General features: G+C 46.7%; 1 protein-coding gene across 2 annotated transcripts in view; it reads left to right on the forward strand.

The window, feature by feature from the left end:
- The window catches only part of kmt2bb (lysine (K)-specific methyltransferase 2Bb), a 55,771-nt gene that overhangs the window by 6,122 nt on the left and 28,204 nt on the right, over window positions 1–21,445 (forward strand). For both annotated transcript variants that reach the window (XM_060064242.1, XM_060064243.1), the window contains exons 4-23: window positions 2–180; window positions 511–630; window positions 805–991; window positions 1,712–1,943; window positions 2,098–2,165; window positions 2,299–2,547; window positions 3,189–3,295; window positions 3,522–3,632; window positions 4,961–5,074; window positions 5,480–5,626; window positions 6,089–6,181; window positions 6,571–6,688; window positions 7,648–7,761; window positions 10,219–10,403; window positions 10,813–10,914; window positions 11,429–11,545; window positions 16,142–16,218; window positions 19,853–20,103; window positions 20,195–20,298; window positions 20,640–20,777. In XM_060064242.1, coding sequence (XP_059920225.1) covers window positions 2–180; window positions 511–630; window positions 805–991; window positions 1,712–1,943; window positions 2,098–2,165; window positions 2,299–2,547; window positions 3,189–3,295; window positions 3,522–3,632; window positions 4,961–5,074; window positions 5,480–5,626; window positions 6,089–6,181; window positions 6,571–6,688; window positions 7,648–7,761; window positions 10,219–10,403; window positions 10,813–10,914; window positions 11,429–11,545; window positions 16,142–16,218; window positions 19,853–20,103; window positions 20,195–20,298; window positions 20,640–20,777 — 2,813 coding nt within the window. The remainder of the gene's footprint in view (window position 1; window positions 181–510; window positions 631–804; window positions 992–1,711; window positions 1,944–2,097; window positions 2,166–2,298; window positions 2,548–3,188; window positions 3,296–3,521; window positions 3,633–4,960; window positions 5,075–5,479; window positions 5,627–6,088; window positions 6,182–6,570; window positions 6,689–7,647; window positions 7,762–10,218; window positions 10,404–10,812; window positions 10,915–11,428; window positions 11,546–16,141; window positions 16,219–19,852; window positions 20,104–20,194; window positions 20,299–20,639; window positions 20,778–21,445) is intronic.

The following is a 21,445-nucleotide window of genomic DNA, read 5'->3' on the forward strand; positions in this document are numbered from 1 at the left end:
GAGCTGTCTGCCAATGAGTTTGGCGTCGCGGACGGACTCGGCCATCCTGAGTCCGAGGAGAAAGGAGCGTCACAGAAGATGCGGCTCACCGGTGCAAACAAGCGCATGTTCAACCTCCTGAAGAAGGCCAAGGTCCAGCTCATTAAAATCGACCAGCAGAAGCAGCTCAAATCATCAGGGGTAAGACCATGGGATATTCAAGGTTTTTTGGGCAGTGTAACATGCTTTAGTTTCTCCCTCCCGAAGCCATGATCTATCAATTTACGCACTTATTGTGTGTTTTGTGTAGTTATAGTACTCAGTTGTGTAGCATCTTATCCTAGCTATCTTGTTGTATACAGGGAATGGGTTAACCTAGGGACGTTAGTGCTTGGCACTTGGTTCTATGAACATCCTTACTGTACCGACAGCGATATATTGTTAAACTTTTTTACGACAAATGTACTAATTGTAAGTCCCTTTGGATGAAAGCGTCAGCTGAATGTAAATGCAAATCTCCCCACCCTTTAGCTGCTGTCAGGCCCGTCCGGCGCAACGGCCAGAGACGTCACCTCCAAGAGACGGCGGAGGAATCGAAAGGATCCGCCCGTGGACCAGGTCCCTGTCAAAACGGAACCGCCCCAAGGACAAGTAAGAACCCTGATCCCCGATGCCCAGGGAGTGAGGAGAGGCAAAGCGTATACAGATGAAGCCTTTCTCTGCAGCGTCGCAACATCCCCCACCCCCACACCCCCCATCATAACGCAGGACACCGCTTGAGGAAGCCGTATTCACTGTCCACCGTCTCTCCCCCCCCCTCCCTAGCTCCAGATCGTGTCTCCGCTGTGCCAGGAGTTCCGCCGGGCGGGCGGGCCACGCATCAAGCACGTGTGCCGGGCGGCGGCGGTGGTCCTGGGGCAGCCCCGGGCCCTGGTGCCCGACGACATCCCCCGGCTCAGCGCACTGCCTCTGCACGAACGCACGGGGATCTCGCCGTCAGACATCGCTAAGGGTACAGCGACAGTGCCGTTGTGTTTCGGCTGTGTGGCTGGGATAATAAAAATAATAATAATAATAGTTTAGATTTATATAGCGCCTTTTATCATACCCAAGGTCGCTTAGAAAAAATATCGGGGGGCCAGGGAGTGGGGGGGGGGGGGGGGGGGGGATTAGGGGTCAGAAGACTCTGTGAAAATGAATGTGTTGGGTAGGCTGAGTGTGGGAGCATGGCAGAGAATGCCCTGTCCCCAAAGGTCCGCAGTCTGATGCGGGGGATGGCCAGCAGGTCCGTCCCTCGGAGGAGACGTAAAACCGAGGTCCTGACTCACTGAGGTCATTAAAGATCCCAGGGCACTTATCGCAAAGGGTAGGGGCTTCCCCGGTGTTCTGGCCCAACCAGGCTTATTCAATCTGGCCCCCTAATCATCCTCCTGTGTAATTGATCATTTATAATTGTCTGACTCATTAATTCCCTCACTCTCCACCACAAGCTGGTGTGTGTGGTGAGCGTTCTGGCGCAGATTGGCTGCCGTGCATCACCGAAGTGGGTGCTACACACTGGTGGTGGTTAGTGAGGTCCCCCCTTCACTGTAAAGCGTCTTTGAGTGTCTAGAAAAGCGCTATATAAATTCAACCCAGTATTATTATTATTACTATGGGACTGATGCTAGACGGGGCCGCCGCCGTGCATCGTGGGTTCAAACTCTGACATCTTGGGGTGTTCTCTCGCCAGATGTCGGGTCTCCGTCGGAGTCGGACAGCCCGGCGCTGTCGGACCAGAAGGTCACCAAGGTGCGGAAACCGTCCAGCTTCCTGAAGAGGAAAGGCCTGGGGCCGTTTGGCTACCGCTCCAAGAGGTGCGGCATCTGCAAGGGCTGCAACCACGAGGACGACTGCGGCAAGTGCATCAACTGTATGGACAAGCCCAAGTTCGGCGGGCCCAACACCAAACGCCAGTGCTGCGTGTAAGTCTACGGGTTTAAGCCTTTTTAGATGATGATTAAACCACAATAATCTCAACGCTAAAAATAGTCCAACTCCAAAGATTTCCAGTCGTTATGATCCGTGCCTCACGTGAACGTTGAGCCGGGTTCTAATCCTCGTTGTTTCCACCCCAAGGTACAAGAGATGCGATCAGATCGAGGAGCGCAAGGCTCGGCGTCTGAGCGGGAAAATCGTTCCGAAAGGTGACTTCCTCTCCTGACGCATCCTGTACACGACATCCCAGCTGCCATGACGAACATCCCATCGCTGCCGCCACCGCTCTCCCTAAAGCCCTCTCTCTCTCTCTCCCCCTCCCCCCCCCCCCCCCCCTCCCAGGTCCCTCTAAACGCAGGCGCGCGTCGCTGAGTGCCGGTCACTCCAGTAACGAGGAGGGGGACGAGGGCTCCCCGGGGGGTCTCCCTGCCGACGGACAAAGCCTGTCCGTCAGGAAGCAGCCCAAGCGTGTGGTCAAGCCCCGCATCTACTTCGACCTGCTGGACTACGACTCGGACCTGGACATCAAGGCAGCGCCCAGCTCCACGTCGCCGGCCCGCAGGCGGGGCCACGGGCCGCGCTTCAACCAAGGTAGCTGATTGGCCGCGTTCTGATCAAGCCGGTTAACGAGCCGCGCGAACCAAGGTTTCGTCAAGGTCGTTTTTAAGTCACATGGCCCAGCGTTTTAATCGAGCTAGGTAATTAAGCATTATGTTCAAGGTAGTTAATAAGTCACAACCCAACGCTTTTAATCAAGGTAGTTAATGCAACGTTTGAATCAAGGTAGTTAATAAAATGTTTGAATCAAGGTTATTAATAAATGTTTTAATCAAGGTAGTTAATTAAACGCTTTAATCAAGCTAGTTTAAAAAGTCACATCACCAGTGGGCAGTGTGTCCCTATTAAACAGTTTTTCTTGAGGACCAATGTATCAAACAATCATTAATCCCAAAACTGTTAATCGTTAAATAATCCCATAGTAAAACAATATAAATCCTATATATGAAACGCTGCAGGCCGGTACAGTGATGGCAGTATTATGAGCATGTTATGTATGAGGTGGAGTACTCCCGGGTGGTGTAAGGGTCCTTCATCTACCAGACGTGCTATTCTGGGGTCATGTCTTGCTCATGTTAAAGGCGGTGCGCTCCAGGGTGGTGTTAAAGGGTCCTCCATCCAGCAGTCTTGCTCTCCTAGGGGCCCCGGTCTCATCCCCCGTTTCCCCCTTCCAGATTTCGTGTCTCTGGACGGCTTCCTGGGGGACATCTCGGACGAGGAGGTCCGTCACCGCCGGTCCAGCTCGCACCGCGTCACTCCGTGCCGCCGCAAGGCCGACAAGGTGTGGCTCCACCCCCCCCCCCCCCCCCCCCCCCTCTCTCCGTTGCCATGACGCCGTGGAATGCTGTGTGTGAATAATGTCCCAATGTGTCTTTGCACAGTGCCTCTTTAGATAAGAGGCCTAAAGGCAGTTCTGGATCATTTTTGGTTTGCAAATATCTGATGGGAGTCGATACGTTGAGCAAAACAGGAGTGTGATGTAGTCGTGTCTGATTGGCTGCCCGCAGGCGCCCCTGGAGGAGACCCCGCCCAGCGTCCTGGCCGCCCTGGCCCACGGCTTTGAGCAGCGGGACCAAGAGCCCTCGGAACCGACCCATAAGATCCGGGTGGACTTCAAGGTAGGAGAGCCGCCTCCCCCCCCCCCTTCCCCCCGCTGCCCAGGTGTGTACGGTAGGGGTGGGAGATGCAGGTGCATGAGTACAACTAACTGTACAACAAGGGGGGGAGCTAGGGTCACATTATAGCGCTACTGTTGGAATAACCAGGTTATTGGGCTTTTCAATTCGATTCAATTTTATTTGTATAGCCCTTGATAACGGGTACAGTCCCAACAGGCTTATCAGGCCATATGCTTACGACACTCCCCTGATTCTAGCCCCTCTGAGGGCAAGTGAAAACTCTTCATGAGCGAGGAGATCTTGAGAAGGAACGCAGAGTGGGGGACCCCTCCTTCCAGGGATGGGCAGGAGTGCAATGGTTGCCGTCATTGACATGCATACAACAATAAATACATACTCTTGTGCCTTATTTTTATATCCATGCTTGTTGCACCAGGATCAGTCTCTTTCCTTTTATATTCATATCAGGGTTCGAACACTATTACAATATTTGCATCCAATGTAAAACTATTCAAATCTAGCCTTCAAAATGCTCTATGTAAATCATTGCTGACACTGATGTAAATTTGACAAATGCTTGGCAGAGTTTTTGAACGCTGCCGTTTGTTACCACAACATATTTAGTGAACACTAGAGGTCAGTGGCGTGTTTTAAAACAACGTAGATCCTCAAGCCCTAACATACGTTTGACCACTAGAGGGCAGTGTCGACTTTTCACCCTCTACATGCTTGAATCCGAGCCCCGCAGCTGATTTCAATTAAGATATTTTGTATTCATCCAAGACAGTAAATGTGTGTTTCACAGAGTGAACCAAGAGTGATTCACAGGAAATGGCATTAACTGTAGCGTCAGCATCAGCATCTCTGCCTCTGTTGCTGCAGCGTGGGGCAGCTGTTTGTGATGGTTATCAATGAGAGTGAAGCGTTCCCCTCTCTCTCTGTGCCCTGAATGCCCCGAGTTCAAGAAAAACTCGAATCATCAGTCATTTGGGTTTTTCTCAATCATCCAATCACATGAATCAAATGACGACACTTATAAACCACCTGATGGAGAAACAAGTGCCCTCCGCCTGTTAATTTCTTTATGCAGATATTTAGAATATGAAAAATTTTGAAATACATGTTGGCGGTTAGGTTAAGAACAATGATTCTGTCTTTGCCTGGTAACGATAGAAACAAAAACTTGGGAAGCTGTCCTTTTCTGTAGCCAGCCTTTAACCACAAACGACTCAGTCTGATGTAAAGAACAGCGTATGAGCAGCGGTGAGGGGATCGGCCCAGAAGGACCGTTCCCTCACCCTCTGTGTGTGTTTCGTGGTCCTCTGCAGGAGGACTGCGCCCTGGAGAACGTGTGGTCGATGGGTGGCCTCAGCATCCTGACCTCCGGCCCACCCCTGCCGCCCTGCGTCTGCCTGCTCTGCGCCAGCAAAGGACAACACGAGGTAAACGCCCCGAGACCCGCCGGAGAGCCACGTCGTCTGTTGAAGGTCGCCCGTGGCGCGGCATGCCAAACCAAACAGAGAGGCCTTCGATAACACGACAGTTCTGGCATGCGTTCTCCCCTCCCCACCCCCCCCATACACTGGACAATGTGCAATTACGTAATATTCATTTTCTTACATCTACCTCTGGCTCTTTTTTTAGATGCAATGTCAACGATGTGCAATATTGCTCACTTTTTGTTGACTTATTTGATTGACTTTTACGGTTTGTCCATTTTGTTCATGTCAATTTGTCCATTTGTTGTCTGTTGACTGAATTGGCGAGCAACTGGATGCCAGAATTTCCCAGAGGGGATGAATGTAGCATCGATCCACCTTAACGGCTGCCCTATGCTCTGTGGACAGATGCTCTACTGCCAGGTGTGCTGCGAGCCCTTCCACGGGTTCTGTCTCGACCCGGCCGAGCGGCCGTCGGAGGAGAACAAGGAGAACTGGTGCTGTCGACGGTGCAAGTTCTGTCATGTGTGCGGCAAGAAGAACAAACACTCAAAGGTGCTTTCACACACACACACACACACACACACACACACACACACACACACACACACACACACACACACACACACACACACACACACACTACAGAACATGATCTATCACCATGTTCACTACATAACATGATCTATCATCATGTTCTGTAGCTGCCACCCCGATTCAGGGTTTAAAAGCTCTCTTTGTCAAAGGATTGTGATTGATACTCTACCTGTCCCAGCCTCTGCAGTGTCTTAAAGGGGTGATTTATTGCCAGCAGATTTGAGTGTGCGTAGCCTTTATAGACCATTTGACAATTCCCTGTTCCTTAGTGACATCACAAGTGGGTGTGTCCACCTAGATGTATGCTAGATAGATCAGTCTACCAGCCTACCCAGAGGACTCTTAGCAAATGTTGCTGATCTATCATCATAGGCTTTGTCAAAGGCTTGCTAATCAAACACTGGTTACCCCCTTTCCTAGGCTCTGTTGGAGTGTGATCGCTGCCAGAACTGCTACCATGACTCCTGCCTGGGCTCCAACTATCCGAAGCACAACAAGAAGAGGAAGGCGTGGGTGAGTTCAGGACTAGAAGCCCTTTTGCTAGAAGCAGCTGTGTTGGATCAAGGTATAAAGACTCGGTTCCAGCAATGGACTGACGGCATTATGGGTCACATCCAAGGGAGCATTCAAGGACGTGTACTGCAGTACAAATGTATTTAAGGTCTGGTTGAATGTCGTAAAATCTCAGTGGCACCAGCATATTTGCTTACCAACATTTTAACTCCATGGCTACAGCCCAGTGTCTAGGGAATTAAAACTCGCAGGACCAATCCAAAACGCATGCCAAAGGACCACCTACTGTCTGCAGCATTGTTGTTGGAGAATCCCAACAAGCGTATGAGTTGGCGCAGAAAGGAGGTTTCACGCAGCGCCTCACATTCGCCTCCCGCTCCGCTGTGCAGGTGTGCATGACGTGCATCCGGTGTAAAAGCTGTGGGGTCACGCCAGGGAAGAGCTGGGACACAGACTGGAATCATGACAAAGGCCTATGCCCAGACTGCTCCAAGCTCTACGACCAGGGTAAGTGACCTATTACCAGGGTAAGAGTCAGGGCTGTGTTATGACCAGGGTTAGAGTCCAGACTGTGTTATGCCCAGGGTAAGAGTCAGGGCTGTGTTATGACCAGGGTAAGAGTCCAGACTGTGTTATGACCAGGGTAAGAGTCAGGGCTGTGTTATGACCAGGGTTAGAGTCCAGACTGTGTTATGCCCAGGGTAGTTACCCTGGGCAATAAATAATCATTAAAAAAAAACACAGTTTTAAACAGCAGAGGGCGATATATACTTTTGATTGCATGTGGGTTGTTCAGAAGAGAAGCATGGCGAGTCTTTCATTACAGAGGATGCAACTACCAGCAGTCAGATGTGTAGAAGCATTTTGGTGGTGTTTGCAAAAGTTTGGGGTGCTGCACTAGCATCCAGGAGATCTCACCCTAGCGTGTGTGTGTGTGTGTGTGTGTGTGTGTGTGTGTGTGTGTGTGTGTGTGTGTGTGTGTGTGTGTGTGTGTGTGTGTGTGTGTGTGTGTGTGTGTGTGTGTGTGTGTGTGTGTGTGTGTGTGTGTGGTGATGGCTGGTTTAACCCATGCACACTGATTACTCAACGTGCAAGAGATGTGCAGCCTCAGCAAGCCCCAGAGTCCAATCAGACCTGGCCAGATGAGGCTGCTTAAACCAGCCGTCCTCCACACACACTCGCATTGAATGTTCTTAATTTTAAGGACACTTTCTTTGGACTATTTGCCTCCCCACATCCCTCTTACACACTTATTGTGTGTTAACCTAACAATAGTTAGTGCTTGGCATTTGGTTCTGTGAACATCCTTACCATACCGACAGCGATATATTGTTTCTCTTACTTCTGACAAGTGTACTTATTGTAGGTCGCTTTGCATAAAAGCGTCTGCTAAACGGTGAGGTACTGCCCTGCTCTTTCTGCACCCAGACCCGGCGCTAACACAAAACAACTGTTTCCCTCTCCAGGTAACTACTGCCCCATCTGCTTCAAGTGCTACGAGGACAACGACTACGACAGCCAGATGATGCAATGCGGCACATGCAACCACTGGGTGCACGCTAAGTGCGAGGATCTCACGGGTAAGGCATCTGGGTTCCTGGGAATTCTGCTGAGCCACCGATGACTCGTACCGTGCGTGCGTGCGTCCAAAGCCTAGGTGTGACTCTCAATTGTGACAATGCATATGCAGGTAGACGTACCGAAACCAGACACAAAACGGACCCGAGGGCGGAGTTATTACACAAGTGTCACGGCCCGGCTCTTGGCCATAACAAATATGGAGACACACCAAGGTTTAGATTGAAAAGTAAACATAATTGATCTGCCACCCTCTGATTGGGGTTGATTGGGCAGCTCCGCCCACCCGGAACCACCTGAGAGGAGAGACCTGGCGAGGAGCAGAGGACCTGGCCCAGGTTACCTATAAACAGTCAGAGGGCCGTCACACAAGGCATATCGATAAGCTCGGACGCAACGGCCGCTGACAATATTGGGACATAAATTAAGGAAATATTTTTAGGTGAGGTAAAGGTTGTTATAGTTTTTACGACTCGCATTAGGTTGCGTTTTATGCTATTCCAGAGTCTCTTGGAATTAAAACAAATTGAAAAGGAGAAAAGTCCTCCCTGTCCGTGCCTGTATTTGAGGTTGCATTCTTCTCTCACAAAGGAGAGAAAATGATTCTTTCAGGCTCGATCAACCGTGCAAAACATATATCAGGTTTCTCTCCAAACAATGTAGGCTGAAAGTGGCGCCGTGCCAGCGTGTTCCTATTACCTTTAATAACAGGGATGCGGGCGTTTAGTTGACCTCGTCGTGTTTTCCAGTAAATTCTGAATTGGAGGACCTGCTTAAATGTGTTTTTAATTGAAATAATGCAGAGGAATCTCTTTCAGTTGCACTCTTTGTGTCAGTTTGCGGAGAGCTGTAAGCAGGTGTCACATCAGATGAGCCAATAGTAGACGCGTAGTAGACAGAGAACTGGTGACTCCAGTTCAATAGATTTCAATGGCGGTTGATGGATAAAGGCTTTGGGCAGTGCTGGAGGTGATATAGGGTGGCTGTGCGGTGGTGCTAGTGTGAGCGCGCTCATTGGAAACACGGCCAACCGACGGCCCTGTTAAAACACACCCCTGTTGAATGGGTAGCCTTCTGCAGATGGTCATGAAACTAAGAAGGCGGTTTGTACATTGTGGAAAGTCTCAATGAAATCGCAACGCTCTTCTATGGGCAACTAACGCTATTCAAGACTAGGCCAATTGATGCACTATTCTGTGTAACTGTATTTTCATTTATTGAATTGAATACAACAAAAATTTTTATATATTTTTATATAAGGTGTTTCTAAATTTGTTCTTTCTTCTAAAATAACCAATAAAAGTACAATCAAAGTTCCGGATAGATGAGCGGTATCGATGAGAAGTGGTAATGTTATCTTAACGTTAAGACCGTAATGATATCCATCCCCATGACCGTTAATGCATTCCACCGTGTTTCCTCATGTCTCTGTTCCCAGAGTATCGGTTGATTTAAACAAGTCAAAACTTGTGTTGGTATTAACTGAAACCTCTGTAGTTCAATGCAGAGGTTTGAGTAATTAATGAGTTAATGACTTATGAGTAATTAAGGGTTGGTGTGGCAGTCAGGTAGGGCCTTGAATGGTCTAATGCGTAATGGACGGTTTGTAAATGGACTGTATTTATATTAGGGGTGGGAAAAATAATCGATTCTTCGACGCATCGCGATTCCCGCTAGAACGATTCTGTCTCGATGCAGATAAATTAATAATCGTAATTAAAAAAAAAAAAAACTTTCCTTTTTTTTTTTTGCCTGCTGCAACATTCTGTTCGCCAGAGAGGGATAATTTTTGTAATTTTAAATTATTGAATTTATCTTCAGTGTGTATTGGCCAATCTGATTCGTCTTCTCACGATTGCGATTCAGCCTACGCATAGCATGCGTGCAAACTCACAGCAAGACACAAGAACTCCTTCTAATTCAAGAGCCGCTTTTCCTTTAATGACACAGAAAAGAAAGATTAGAAATAAAATAAAACTGAAACCTATTTTTTTGCATGCTTCCATATTGTGTTATAATGCAAGCTGCATTGATTATTGCATTGTTCATAGAAAGTCATATTTGTCGACGCAAAAAATAAATGTATTACTCTTCGGGCGGAAGAAGAGCAATGGGCAGAGCTACCCAGTCTACACTCGAGCAATATTGTATAGCGCTTTTAACGTTCACCCATGCATGCACACATTCACACACCGACGGCGGTGTCAGCCATGCAAGGCGACAGCCAGCTCGTCGGGAGCAGTCAGTGCGAGGCGTCTTGATCAGGGACACTTCGACATCTCAAACGAGCATCTTTTACGGTTACCAGCCGACCCGCTCTACCTCCCGAGCCGCATACCGCCAGCATTGGTGTGAAGCTCAGATTCGGGGCTGGAATGGGCTGAATGCGTAACAGAGGGGTTGGTGTGAAGCCCCGATCAGGGGACCTTGGGTTTTGACGCTGGCGCTCCTCTTCACAGACGACCTCTACGAGATCCTGTCCAGCCTCCCCGAGAGCGTGGTGTACTCCTGCCGGCCCTGCAGCCTCACGCAGCCCAGCGCGTGGCGGGAGCTGCTCTACATAGAGCTACGGGCCGGCGTGGAGAAGGTCCTGGCCTGCCTGCTCTCCTCCACGCTCACGCAGCACCTGGTCACCTGCTCCCAGGTAGGCCCTATGATCCGCCTCGCCTGCACAGATCCACGTTAACATTCAGGGCGTTTACCAGACGCTTTTATCCAAGTACATTTGTTAGAAGAGGGAGAAATAACCAATATATCGCCGGCCGTACTGTAAGGGTGTTCATAGAACCAAGTGCCAATCACTAACAATCGTTAGGTTAACCCATTCCCCGTATGGACAGAGATAGCTTGTATAAGATGCTTCATAATCTTAAGTACTATTTTTAAGTGCCGTACAACATACAATAAGTGTGCACATTAAGTGCCAGGACGTACAACATGCAATAAGTGGGTATGAGGGGTGGGAGGCGATCCGAGGACATGAACCCGCGGCTTTACGTGATGCGCATCCTGATAGTGAGTCATTGTGGTGATGGCTGCTTTTATCCCCGCAGTGTGCCAACTCGGTTGTCCCTGACGGCGCCTTGGAAGTGCAGCCCGCCTGCGATCTGCGGGCGGTTGGGAAGAAGTTTGACAAAGGCCTCTATACGACTCTGGTGAGGCTTTGTCTGCTCATGCTTCCTGCATGGTTTCCTCTTTTTTCATAAACTTTCATGGCAGAGGCTGAACAGAACGCCGTAGACGTCAAATCTTGTGCCCCACTGTGCCCCATTAACCTATGGATTGTATGGCCTTCTTCATCTTTTTATTTATTTATTTATTCTGACCTTGTTTTTTGTATCTGCCATGATGGCTTGCATTTAGTATTTATCTATCTTTTGATAGTAATAACCTTTTGTATGCTTTTTATCCATGTTCCTATGTCTGGAGCACTGTTATGTCACTTTTATGTCTCTGTCTGTCAATGATGTTAATGTTGTCTGCGTGTGTGTGTATGCAGCCAATTCTTTCTTTCTATCTGCAACCAAATCTACCCTCGGGTACAAATAAAGTTACCTTACCTTACCTGTGCCTGTAAATGTGTGCCTGTGGTGTTTAGTTCCAGCACCAAGCTGTTTGGGTTTTGGATTTTAGACTAAACAAGGTGTCTTTTGTGTGTCTCCACTGTAGAAAACCTTCCATGAGGATGTGGTGCAAGTGGTGCGCAAGAGGCTGGAGGAAGAGGAGGAGGAAGATATCCCCATGGACAGGAGGCCCACGGCCCTCGCGCGCTCCTATTACCTAAAGGTACGTCTGTCTGCAGCACTCAACCCCAGGCCTCGACATTAAGCTTCTTAAGCTAAGTTGTGTTTTACTCCCTCGATAGCAAAACATATTTGCCCAAAATGGAAAATGTAGGCCTATTAAGAAAATGTATAAAACCAACAAGTATTTGTTGAATAATAATAATTTATTCAAATACAAAACATAACACTTATTATTGCTGTCAAAGCAGAAAGACCAATAGAAGAAACACTAGGGCCACAAAATTATTTAATTTAGCTATTCATATAGGGCCTCCCACAGCAATCAGAATGACTACATTTATTTGTATTGATTTTTGGTGAATATTTCAAACTATTAATTGCATCCCGATTCGCTATAATGCAAAATTATCAGCAAATAATTACCTGTAGTAAGTAACAGCCCACTATTGGCACCTGCTCCAGCTATCAGAATGTGTATTTGTATGTATATTTATTGATTTGTGGTGATTGTCCTGACACAATTCCACGTGAAGTCTGTGGGTTGTAATTTGTAGACTAAAACAGAATAATTTGAATTCCCTAAAACAGATGGCAGCAGGAACGTAGATTTTAAGTGCGGTTCTCGCACAGATATCGATAGCGACATATGGTTGTCATTTTATTCAATACAGCTTCCTAAACTGTCCTCAACACACCTCAACCGTAATGTGTTGAAATTGTGTTGATGAATCAGATTGCAGGGTAGTCAAAACCGCTTCACACAATACCGGCTGTCTACACAGACCCATGGAAACTCCCTTTGCCTTTTTGTTTCCTTTTTGTTGGCGGCGTCTCATTTTCCGGTGTTTTTATTTAATTATTTACTTCCTTAAAGATCCCATGCCATGCTATTTTATGGATGCTTTAATATAGGTATATCAAAGACGTCCCCGAAATTCAGCCGTGGTGCAGAGTTACAGCCACTCCGAACCAGTCGCACATTGAGCTTCCCCCAAACACGCTGTTTCGGTGGGCGTGTCAAGGCAGGTCAAGGAGGGGGGTGGGGGTGTGGCCCTGAGCAGCTTGTAGCCACAGTACCATGCGCTCTGGTTACGGTGGGCGTGTCAAGGCAGGTCAGGGAGGGGGGTGGGGGTGTGGCCCTGAGCAGCTTGTAGCCACAGTACCATGCGCTGTTTACGGAGGATGTATCGCAATGGCTCGTAGAAACCCATATTATACATATCTATATAATATAATATATAATATATATTATCACCTGGCCCTGAGCAGCTTGTAGCCACGGTACCATGCGCTCTGTTTACGGTGGATGTATCACAATGGCTCTTAGAAACCCATATTATACATAGATATCTATATCATATAATATATATTATCACCTGGCCCTGAGCAGCTTGTAGCCACGGTACCATGCGCTCTGTTTACGGTGGATGTATCGCAATGGCTCTTAGAAACCCATATTATACATAGATATCTATATCATATAATATATAATATATATTATGGCCAACAGCTGTGTGAGCCTCCAGACGATAGGCTATTATGAATCTCAAATGACCGCGTCTTCTTCAGATTGATGTGGAAGTGGAAGAACCAGAGACGTCGGAGAACCCAACGAAGTCCTTTGTGATTCATTATATCGTCTGGAGGTGCACACAGCTTTTGGCCGTGATAATATGTATTATTTGATATAGATATCTATATATTATATGATATTATTTAGATGTAGAGCCCCAGGACTGTAACGCAAGTGTTGTACACTTCCTTGTTATTTGGATAACCGTTCTGCTGTTGGTGTGATGGAGCATAACACGTCGGACTCTGGTCTCTGGTATTTCTACAACGAGACTCGTATTGGGGGTTATCTCAGCCATGGTTGAGAATGAATTGGGGGAAAGGAACTTTGGCTTTGACTCCCTGAAGTACATGAACCATGACATGGAGGAGAAGGGGATTGTTGGCCGCGAATGTATCCCGCTTGAGCCCTGCTTCCCACCGCCTCGGCAGCGGTCAGCGCTAATCACCGCCTCCTGAAGCCGAGGCGGGGGGTCCATCGGCAGCGAGGCTCCGGCGGGAGACGACCGCGGTCAACAATCCCTTTCTCCTCCATGTCGTGGTTCATGCCTACTTCAGGGAGTCAAAGCCAAAGTTCCTTTCCCCCAATTCATTCTCAACCATGGCTGAGATAACCCCCACTACGAGTCTCGTTGTAGAAATACCAGAGACGAGAGTCCGACGTGTTATGCGCCATCACACCAACAGCAGAACGGTTATCCAAATAACAAGGAAGTGTACAACACTTGCGTTACAGTCCTGGAGCTCTATATCTAAATAATATCATATAATACATATCTATATCAAATAATACATATTATCACGGCCAAAAGCTATATAATAGCTTTTGATATAATGAATCACAAAGGACTTCGTCGGGTTCTCCGACGTCTCTGGTTCTTCCACTTCCACATCAATCTGTAGTAGACAGAACCGCGCGCTGCCTGCTGCCGGCGCGAGGCACCACCGCCCGGCTGCCCACTGCCGGGCGGTGGTGCTTCGCGGCGGTGGTGCCTCGCGGCAACCGGCGGCAGGCAGCATGTCGCAGTTCATGTACTTCGATGTCGTTCTGCCATTGCATTCAAAATTCTGTAACTAGCCTGTTACTACGAACTAAGCAACTACCGTACACGTATTTGCATTTAGCACTAGCTCAATCACGACTCCTTCAGAATTCTTGTGGGTGGTTACGAACCAACCAAGTGGGCAGGGCCATGAATAATAGTTTGACAACGCTACGTCACAGTGTCACCTTATCCAGATCGGCTCATTTCTTCTGCCTTTTTCCTTTCATTGCCTATTGCATTCAGCAGACAAACTGCATAGATTTCAAACTTACCACAGCTCACAAACTTATTCAGACCTATGTTATTTAACAAACAATAGGAAAAATGTGATTTTAATGGCATGGGCTCTTTAACATTTACCTGGCACTATGCCCGTTTTTGGATGCTGAAGGAACATACGAAAGTAGCTCTTCTTTTTCTTCACTTGCTCGAACGGGAAACTACAGTCAGGTCCATAAATATTGGGACATTCACAAAATTCCAATCTTTTTGGCTCTATACACCACCACAATGTATTTGAAATAGGGTTGCCGCTGTGTGGACATTTTCACACCGAGTAATACGCTTGTGTCAACACCGGTATTACCGGTTTAAACGGTATTAACTTTGAAACTATAGGTCAACCGCCATCTTCTCCGTCAACTCTCCTCTCACACTCGGTGACAGCGGCTGGCAGCGCGCCAATTCTCGGCGTCTTATAATAGTATAATATAATTTTATATATCATAATATCACAGCCAAAAGCTCTGTGTGCCTCCGGATGGCCGTAGCGCGGGGAGCTCACGTAGGGATCGGGCTTCGCGGGGTTTGTTTACCGGCGTTGCTATGGTTACCGGTCTTGTAAGGAAGCACGTCAATTCTCGGCGCGACAATTCTCCCGCACAGAGCAGAACTGTGGCCTATTGTACACATGTTATTTTCTTAATTATAATTATATTATTAATTTTTACTGAATTTGTTTTTTATTACAAAAAATATATATATAGTATAAATATAGTATACCGCGGCAACCCTAATTTGAAATGAAACGAACAAGATGTGCTTTAACTACTGGAATTACAACAGTTTGTATATGTGCCTCCCACTTTTTGAGGGACCAATAGTAATGGGACAATTGACTGCTCAGCTGTTCCATGGCCAGGTGTGTGTTATTCCCTCATAATCCCATTTACAAGGAGTAGATAAAAGGTCTACAGTTAATTTCAAGTGTGCTATTTGCATTTGGAATCTGTAGCTGTCAACTCTCAGCATGAGATCCAAAGAGCTGTCACTATCAGTGAAGCGGGTACAAGCGGCCGAGATGAGTTTTCTCAGAAGGGTGGCTGGCGTCTCCCTTAGGGATAGGGTGAGAAGCTCAGCCATCCGTGAGGAACTCGGATTAGAGCCGCTGCTCCTTTACTTAGAAAGGAGTCAGCTGAGGTGGTTCGGGCATCTGGTAAGGATGCCCACTGGGCGCCTTCCTTGGGAGGTGTTTCAGGCACGTCCAGTGGGGAGGAGACCTCGGGGAAGACCCAGGACTAGGTGGAGAGATTATATCTCAACACTGGCCTGGGAACGCCTCGGGATCCCCCCGTCAGAGCTGGTCAATGTGGCCCGGGAAAGGGAAGTCTGGGGCCCCCTGCTTGAGCTGCTCCCCCCACGACCCGACCCCGATAAGCGGACGAAAATGAGATGAGATGAGATATCTACATTGGGCTAGATAAGATGTGTTTTTAATTGTAACAAACCTTGTCGCTATTTCTCTTTTTAACTATGACCTATGCAGGCTAAATAGGTTATTACATTTATCAATCTACCAAAGCACCTCATCACTTGTCATATTGTGGGGGGGAGGGTTATTCAGATGGTTGCAAGCTGCAATCTCGCCACTAGATGCCGCTAAATCGTCTTTACTTGTTTATGCCGATTTTGTTTTGTTTTGTTTGTGGAAAACCCAAAGTTGACTGTGAGATGAGTCACGCCGGGGCCGCGCTGGGGACTGTGACTGAATGTTGTTCTCCTCATGTTCTCCTCCTCAGCTGCTGGAGGAGGTGTTCAACTGGTTCAACAGCCAGGATCCTAAAGTGTGGGACCCACTCACCAAAGAATTGCCCTTGTGAGTAACTGTCATTGGTTGATTTTCTTTATTCATACAACAAGATTTGACTTTTACTTCCTATACTTATATAAAAATATAAATAGGCCTATATTGTAAAAAGAAAAAAAATATATATATACATACATGCATACCTAACCCTATATTTTATTAACAATATAATAAGTCAGAACAACTTCCTTTTGCCGATTAGGCCAATTATTACATAAAAATAACTAGGATTCTGAGAATCATTGTGTGTCTGGCAGCAAAGAGTTAGTGGCCGACATGACTGTAAATCAGCACACAAGCACTACAGACCAACAGAGACGCCCGTAAGCCTTTACTTATACTTACTACAATAGGTACTTGGTATAAGTCCCAGAGTAGTGTGGGAGTTTCCACCATACTCTGGATTTAAGAAACATGACTCGGCACGACTCATTTGTATTCATCATCCTGTGTGGACGTGTGGTATGGCAGTGGGCTGCACTTGGGGAGGGGAGTTCCCAGCCAGGGGAGAGCCGCTGTATCCCAGCTGGTGGAAATACAATGATCAAAGTGCACGACCAATTAGGAATGATATACGAGAGCTGTAAAGCGCATTGATGATGTGATGGGAATGATCTTGTGTACCCTGTGGGGGCCGATGGTGCTGAAGGAAACTTGAGGTCATCTGGGCCCCCGTTAAGGGGCCGGACGGTGACTCGCACGCTGAGAGGTTGAGTCCACACACATTTACGAGCAAAGTTGTGTCACTGAAGACTCAGTTGTATTCTAAATGTCTCCGGTCAGAATGACCGATTGGAAATAAGGCCCCGTCCACACAGAGCCGAAACGGGTGAAAACGATCCGGTTTCGTTTTATGTGGAATATTCAAGGCGCTGGTTCTCCACAGAAAAAAGTGGAGCCCGTCAAACCTGCGCTCATACAGATGCGCGCTGTATAAAAACATTCAGTCACGAGGAGATTCAACCTTTTAAATTGAGCAGAAATACTTTTGAATGTGTTCATTTGAATTGTGTTTAAATATGCTACAGTGGTCATTTGTTTAGCCAATTCATGTAAAACAATGAGGGTTTTGATTGTAGCGTAGCCTGTGTGATAAAATAAATAAGTTGTTACATTTCGTGCACTCGCTCAAATTGATCGCTATAGACTACCGTAGGTTTATGAACTAAACTGCAGCAAGCTAGTGAAAGCCGGCGGCAAGGTTTGCGGAGTACCGATATTTAACAACCATGGCGAATCAAAATATGACCACACACTTCTTCTTCTTTATATAGCCTGCCTATAAATTTTTTTAAGTGCAATAAACAATTAGACCATTTTTTTCCAATTTGACCGGTAAAATGAAACCTTCCCGGTCACATGACCGGCACCAATTTCTTCTAGCGGAAACACTGCTCAGTTCAATTCATTTCCAACTTATTTGTCTAGGACTTAATCACAGGTCCAGTTTGAAAGGGCTTAACAGGCCGTGTGTTTATGACTCCCCCCTGACCCTAGCCCCCCAGCAGGAAAGAAAAAACCTTAATTACCAAGGAGGAAATCTTGAGAAGGAACGCAGAGTGGAGGATCTTCCAGGGATGATCAGGGAAAACATTTAAATCGGTGATGGCTGGCCGGTTAACCATGAGGAAGGTCTGAGCAACCAGTCGCAGTCACAGTTAGGGATGGGGATCGAAACCCGGTTCTGTCAAGGACCCGGTTCCTTTTTCAAAACCCGAAAATCATTAACGTTTGGGCTTATCGATACCACTATCGAGTCCCGTCGCTCATTTATTATTTTTTTTGTCCTGTAACGTAATGTTGTGTCCTTCGAGTTGCGTCACGGAAAACATGTATTACAAGTAAAACGAGTGAAGTCTGGCGGTTAACTTTGCTCGCGAGGATGGCTGAAAAGGGCGAAAATCATTCATTGTAAAGGGGGGAACACAACCTCAATGGCCAAGCACATTAGCATTGTGCATCAAATAAAGACCTTCGACTGTCTCCTCCGTCTCCTGTCGCACCACAGACGGGCCTGTCTTAATCATCCACTCAAAGTATGAACGGTAATCGCACACACAGACATTGTCGCTAGTCCCGTCAGTTAAAAATAGTAATCCAATTGTGAATTCGGTGTTGTAATCGGTAGCATACAAGCTAGTTATCTTAAAAAGTAAATTAAGTTTCAGATTTGCTGCGTGACGATGTGTTGAGGTTGGCTCAGTAAAACAACGGTTATCATGATGCGTTCAAATGTAAAATAAAGAAACGGTAAATTGAGTTTTTGGTGAGAAACATGAGTAATTCTGTATTACTAATACAATTGTATAGTGCTCTAATCGTTTTAGTATATATAATTAAAACTACTGATGTCAATATTTATTAAGAATGACATATTTAATTTAAAATACAATTATTTATTTCCTAAATATTTTCCTTATCACTAAAAACGTGTCGTATTTCCACCAATTAATAGAAAAGTATCGATAGTGGTATCGATAAAGACTCGGATCGTTAAGGAGCATTGAAAATGGTATCGATATCAATAAATATGAATGATCCCCGTCCCTAGTCACAGTCACAGCGACATGCTAGAACAGACAGAATAATTTATTAGAAGGGGAAAGTGCATACAGGAAATGTAGACTCCTGCTAATTTAATAACGAATCAAACAAACGCCCACGCGTGGAATCTCTGCTCATTTGACAAACGGCGCATATCGGCGACTTTAAATTTGATAGAGAAAGAAATCTAGAATCAATGCTTTGTTGTACATTTACTCATTCTTACCAAAGGCTCTTGAAAGTAGAGTATTCTTCTTCTGTGGTGATGCAATGGCGGATACATGTCCTGTGGGTCTTTTTGGAATTTAGGAGCTTTATGATTAAACAAAAATATGGTTTCAATGGCTGTCTTGATGAGCCTTCCATAGCGATGAGTAAGTTTCTGTGGAATAGTTTGTATGAAAGGCCTTGTTCAAGCCAAGATTTCACACCAGCATGAGCGTAGTCATAAGCTGTCATGGTCTACAATGTGGGGGGTTTTTCATGGGTAAGATGAGAAAAATAAATCACAAAGCCTTCTTAACATTCAGTCAGATTTTTTTAATTATTAAACAGCCACTTATAATTTATTTCTGGGCACTTTTAACCAGATTATTCTGTTCATTAAATTTCACTGTTTCAGTTTCCCTTTGCACAAGTTGAACCAATGATCCAGGCAGATTCAAGGAACTGATATGTTTTAGCTTTTTTTATACTGAACCACTGAAAAGTACAACTTGTTCGTTGAGGGGGCCTATTGGGAAATTACTCAACTGAAATCTTTTTATCTTTTTTGATTCCATTTCTGAACTGAAAAACAGGCGTTGACGTTTTTTTCTCACTGAAATATATTTCCTTCACTGACAATCATTTGCTAGATTTACACTTTAACACTGTTCAATGTGGTTCTGTAACAAAAGGAACATCATTTGAGAAACGTATCATATTTGAAGAGTTACGAAGGATACTATTTTACAATACTTCAATTCAAAGGTCTAACGATCTAACATGAAGATAAACCAGCCTCAAGCCCTCTGTAGCCCCCCTAGACCCTCCTGACGGCCCCCACAGACCCTCTGTCTAGCCTCTACCGTATTGACCCGCTGTGTTTGTGCTGCAGGGGCATGCTGACCCACGCGGTGCACCCCCCCACCACGGAGCACGTGTACGCCCAGTGGCAGGAGCGGGAGGAGACGCGGCCTCCTCTGGGGGCGCTGCAGGACGTCCGGAGGGACGGGGCGTGCCGGCCCCCCCTCGGGGTGCTGCAGACCCTGCAGGTGAAGCAGGAGGAGGTGGCCTCCCCGCTGTCCAGCGACTCTCCCCTCAGGACCCACGGGAAGAACAGCAAGGCCTCCAGGCTCAAGTTCAAAGGTAACGCGATGCGTTACCCTCCCCCCCCCCCCCCCCCCTCGTCAGCGTTTCGCCAGTGGTTTCATGGCGGGTTGTTTTTTTGTCTACGCAGGTAAACGGGGTCGGCTCTCGAAGGCGGACCTCGACACCGGGTGGTCCAAAGAAGACGAGAGGCAGTGCTCCCTGTGCCAAAAGTATGGAGACGCCAAACCCAATGTGAGTTTCCCAGACCTCGTTAGACGGGCTTTGAACCTCCTCTCGCTGTGCTATACAACATGGTTCCTTCTGTAGTCATGATGTTGATGGTTGGTGGTCGGAGCGATTTGGATTGAACTTGACGGACTCGTTAACTTTTATTGACAAATAACAGACTTTATCATGTGCATGAATGTGTGCTCTGCAAAGACATGTCGGACCTGGCATGCTGCAGTCCTATGATGTGATTCGGTTTGTTGAGCATGCAGCAGAAATCAGTTTGGCAGCTGTCAAAGGGGACGTGTTTGTTCTTCCATACTGTTCCCTGACTTCTCTGCCTTCCTGTGCGTCTGTCCTAAAAGGAAGCGGGCCGGTTGCTGTACCTGGGCCAGAACGACTGGGCCCACGTCAACTGCTGCCTGTGGTCGGCGGAGGTGTTTGAGGAGGACGACGGCTCGCTGCTCCACGTCCACAGCGCTGTCACCCGCGGCCGCCTGATGGTACGTCCGTTATGCATATACATATCGCCATATGCAAATGTTAGCATGTGTATACAGCGGTTGACACTTAGGTTTCAAAAGCACTTGCCCATCGGGCAAGTACAGGTCATGTTCAACTTGCCCGAATGTGAATGTGCCAAATTATAATCAGAATTGTGAACGGGCCTCTTTTTGCCAGGCACCCGGCCTGGTTTTTGGGGGCTCAGAAAACTCATCCTACCTCAGACTGTAGCTGAATGTTCGCTTCCACACATGTTGTGTTTAAAAATAACAAACTTCTCTTTGTTTACTTATTTATCGAATGGGCACATCGTGCTATGAAGTGATTTCAGTCCACCGTTGCAACCTATTAAAGCTATCGCCCAGTTATATGTAGACCCGCATGATTTTATGCAAATATACATAACTAAATGTCCAAGGTAGTAGCAAAGATATGTCTTTTTGAACTTTCACGTTTCTTGTAGGTCTAACTGAATAATCACAATCGCGTTTCTAGTAGTGTTGTCAGTCATGATACTGGATTTTCTAACTTCAATACTTTACTTTAAAGTTTTTTTCAGAAAAGAACGTACCCAAAGTAAATAGAGTATATCTCCACAACTGCAAGGGCGATGATGTCATCTTTGTGCCAAAAGATAGATTGTTGAAGTGAAATATTCAATGTGGAT

This window comes from Gadus macrocephalus, chromosome 11 (genome assembly GCF_031168955.1).
Source record: "Gadus macrocephalus chromosome 11, ASM3116895v1".
NCBI classification, from domain to species: domain Eukaryota; kingdom Metazoa; phylum Chordata; class Actinopteri; order Gadiformes; family Gadidae; genus Gadus; species Gadus macrocephalus.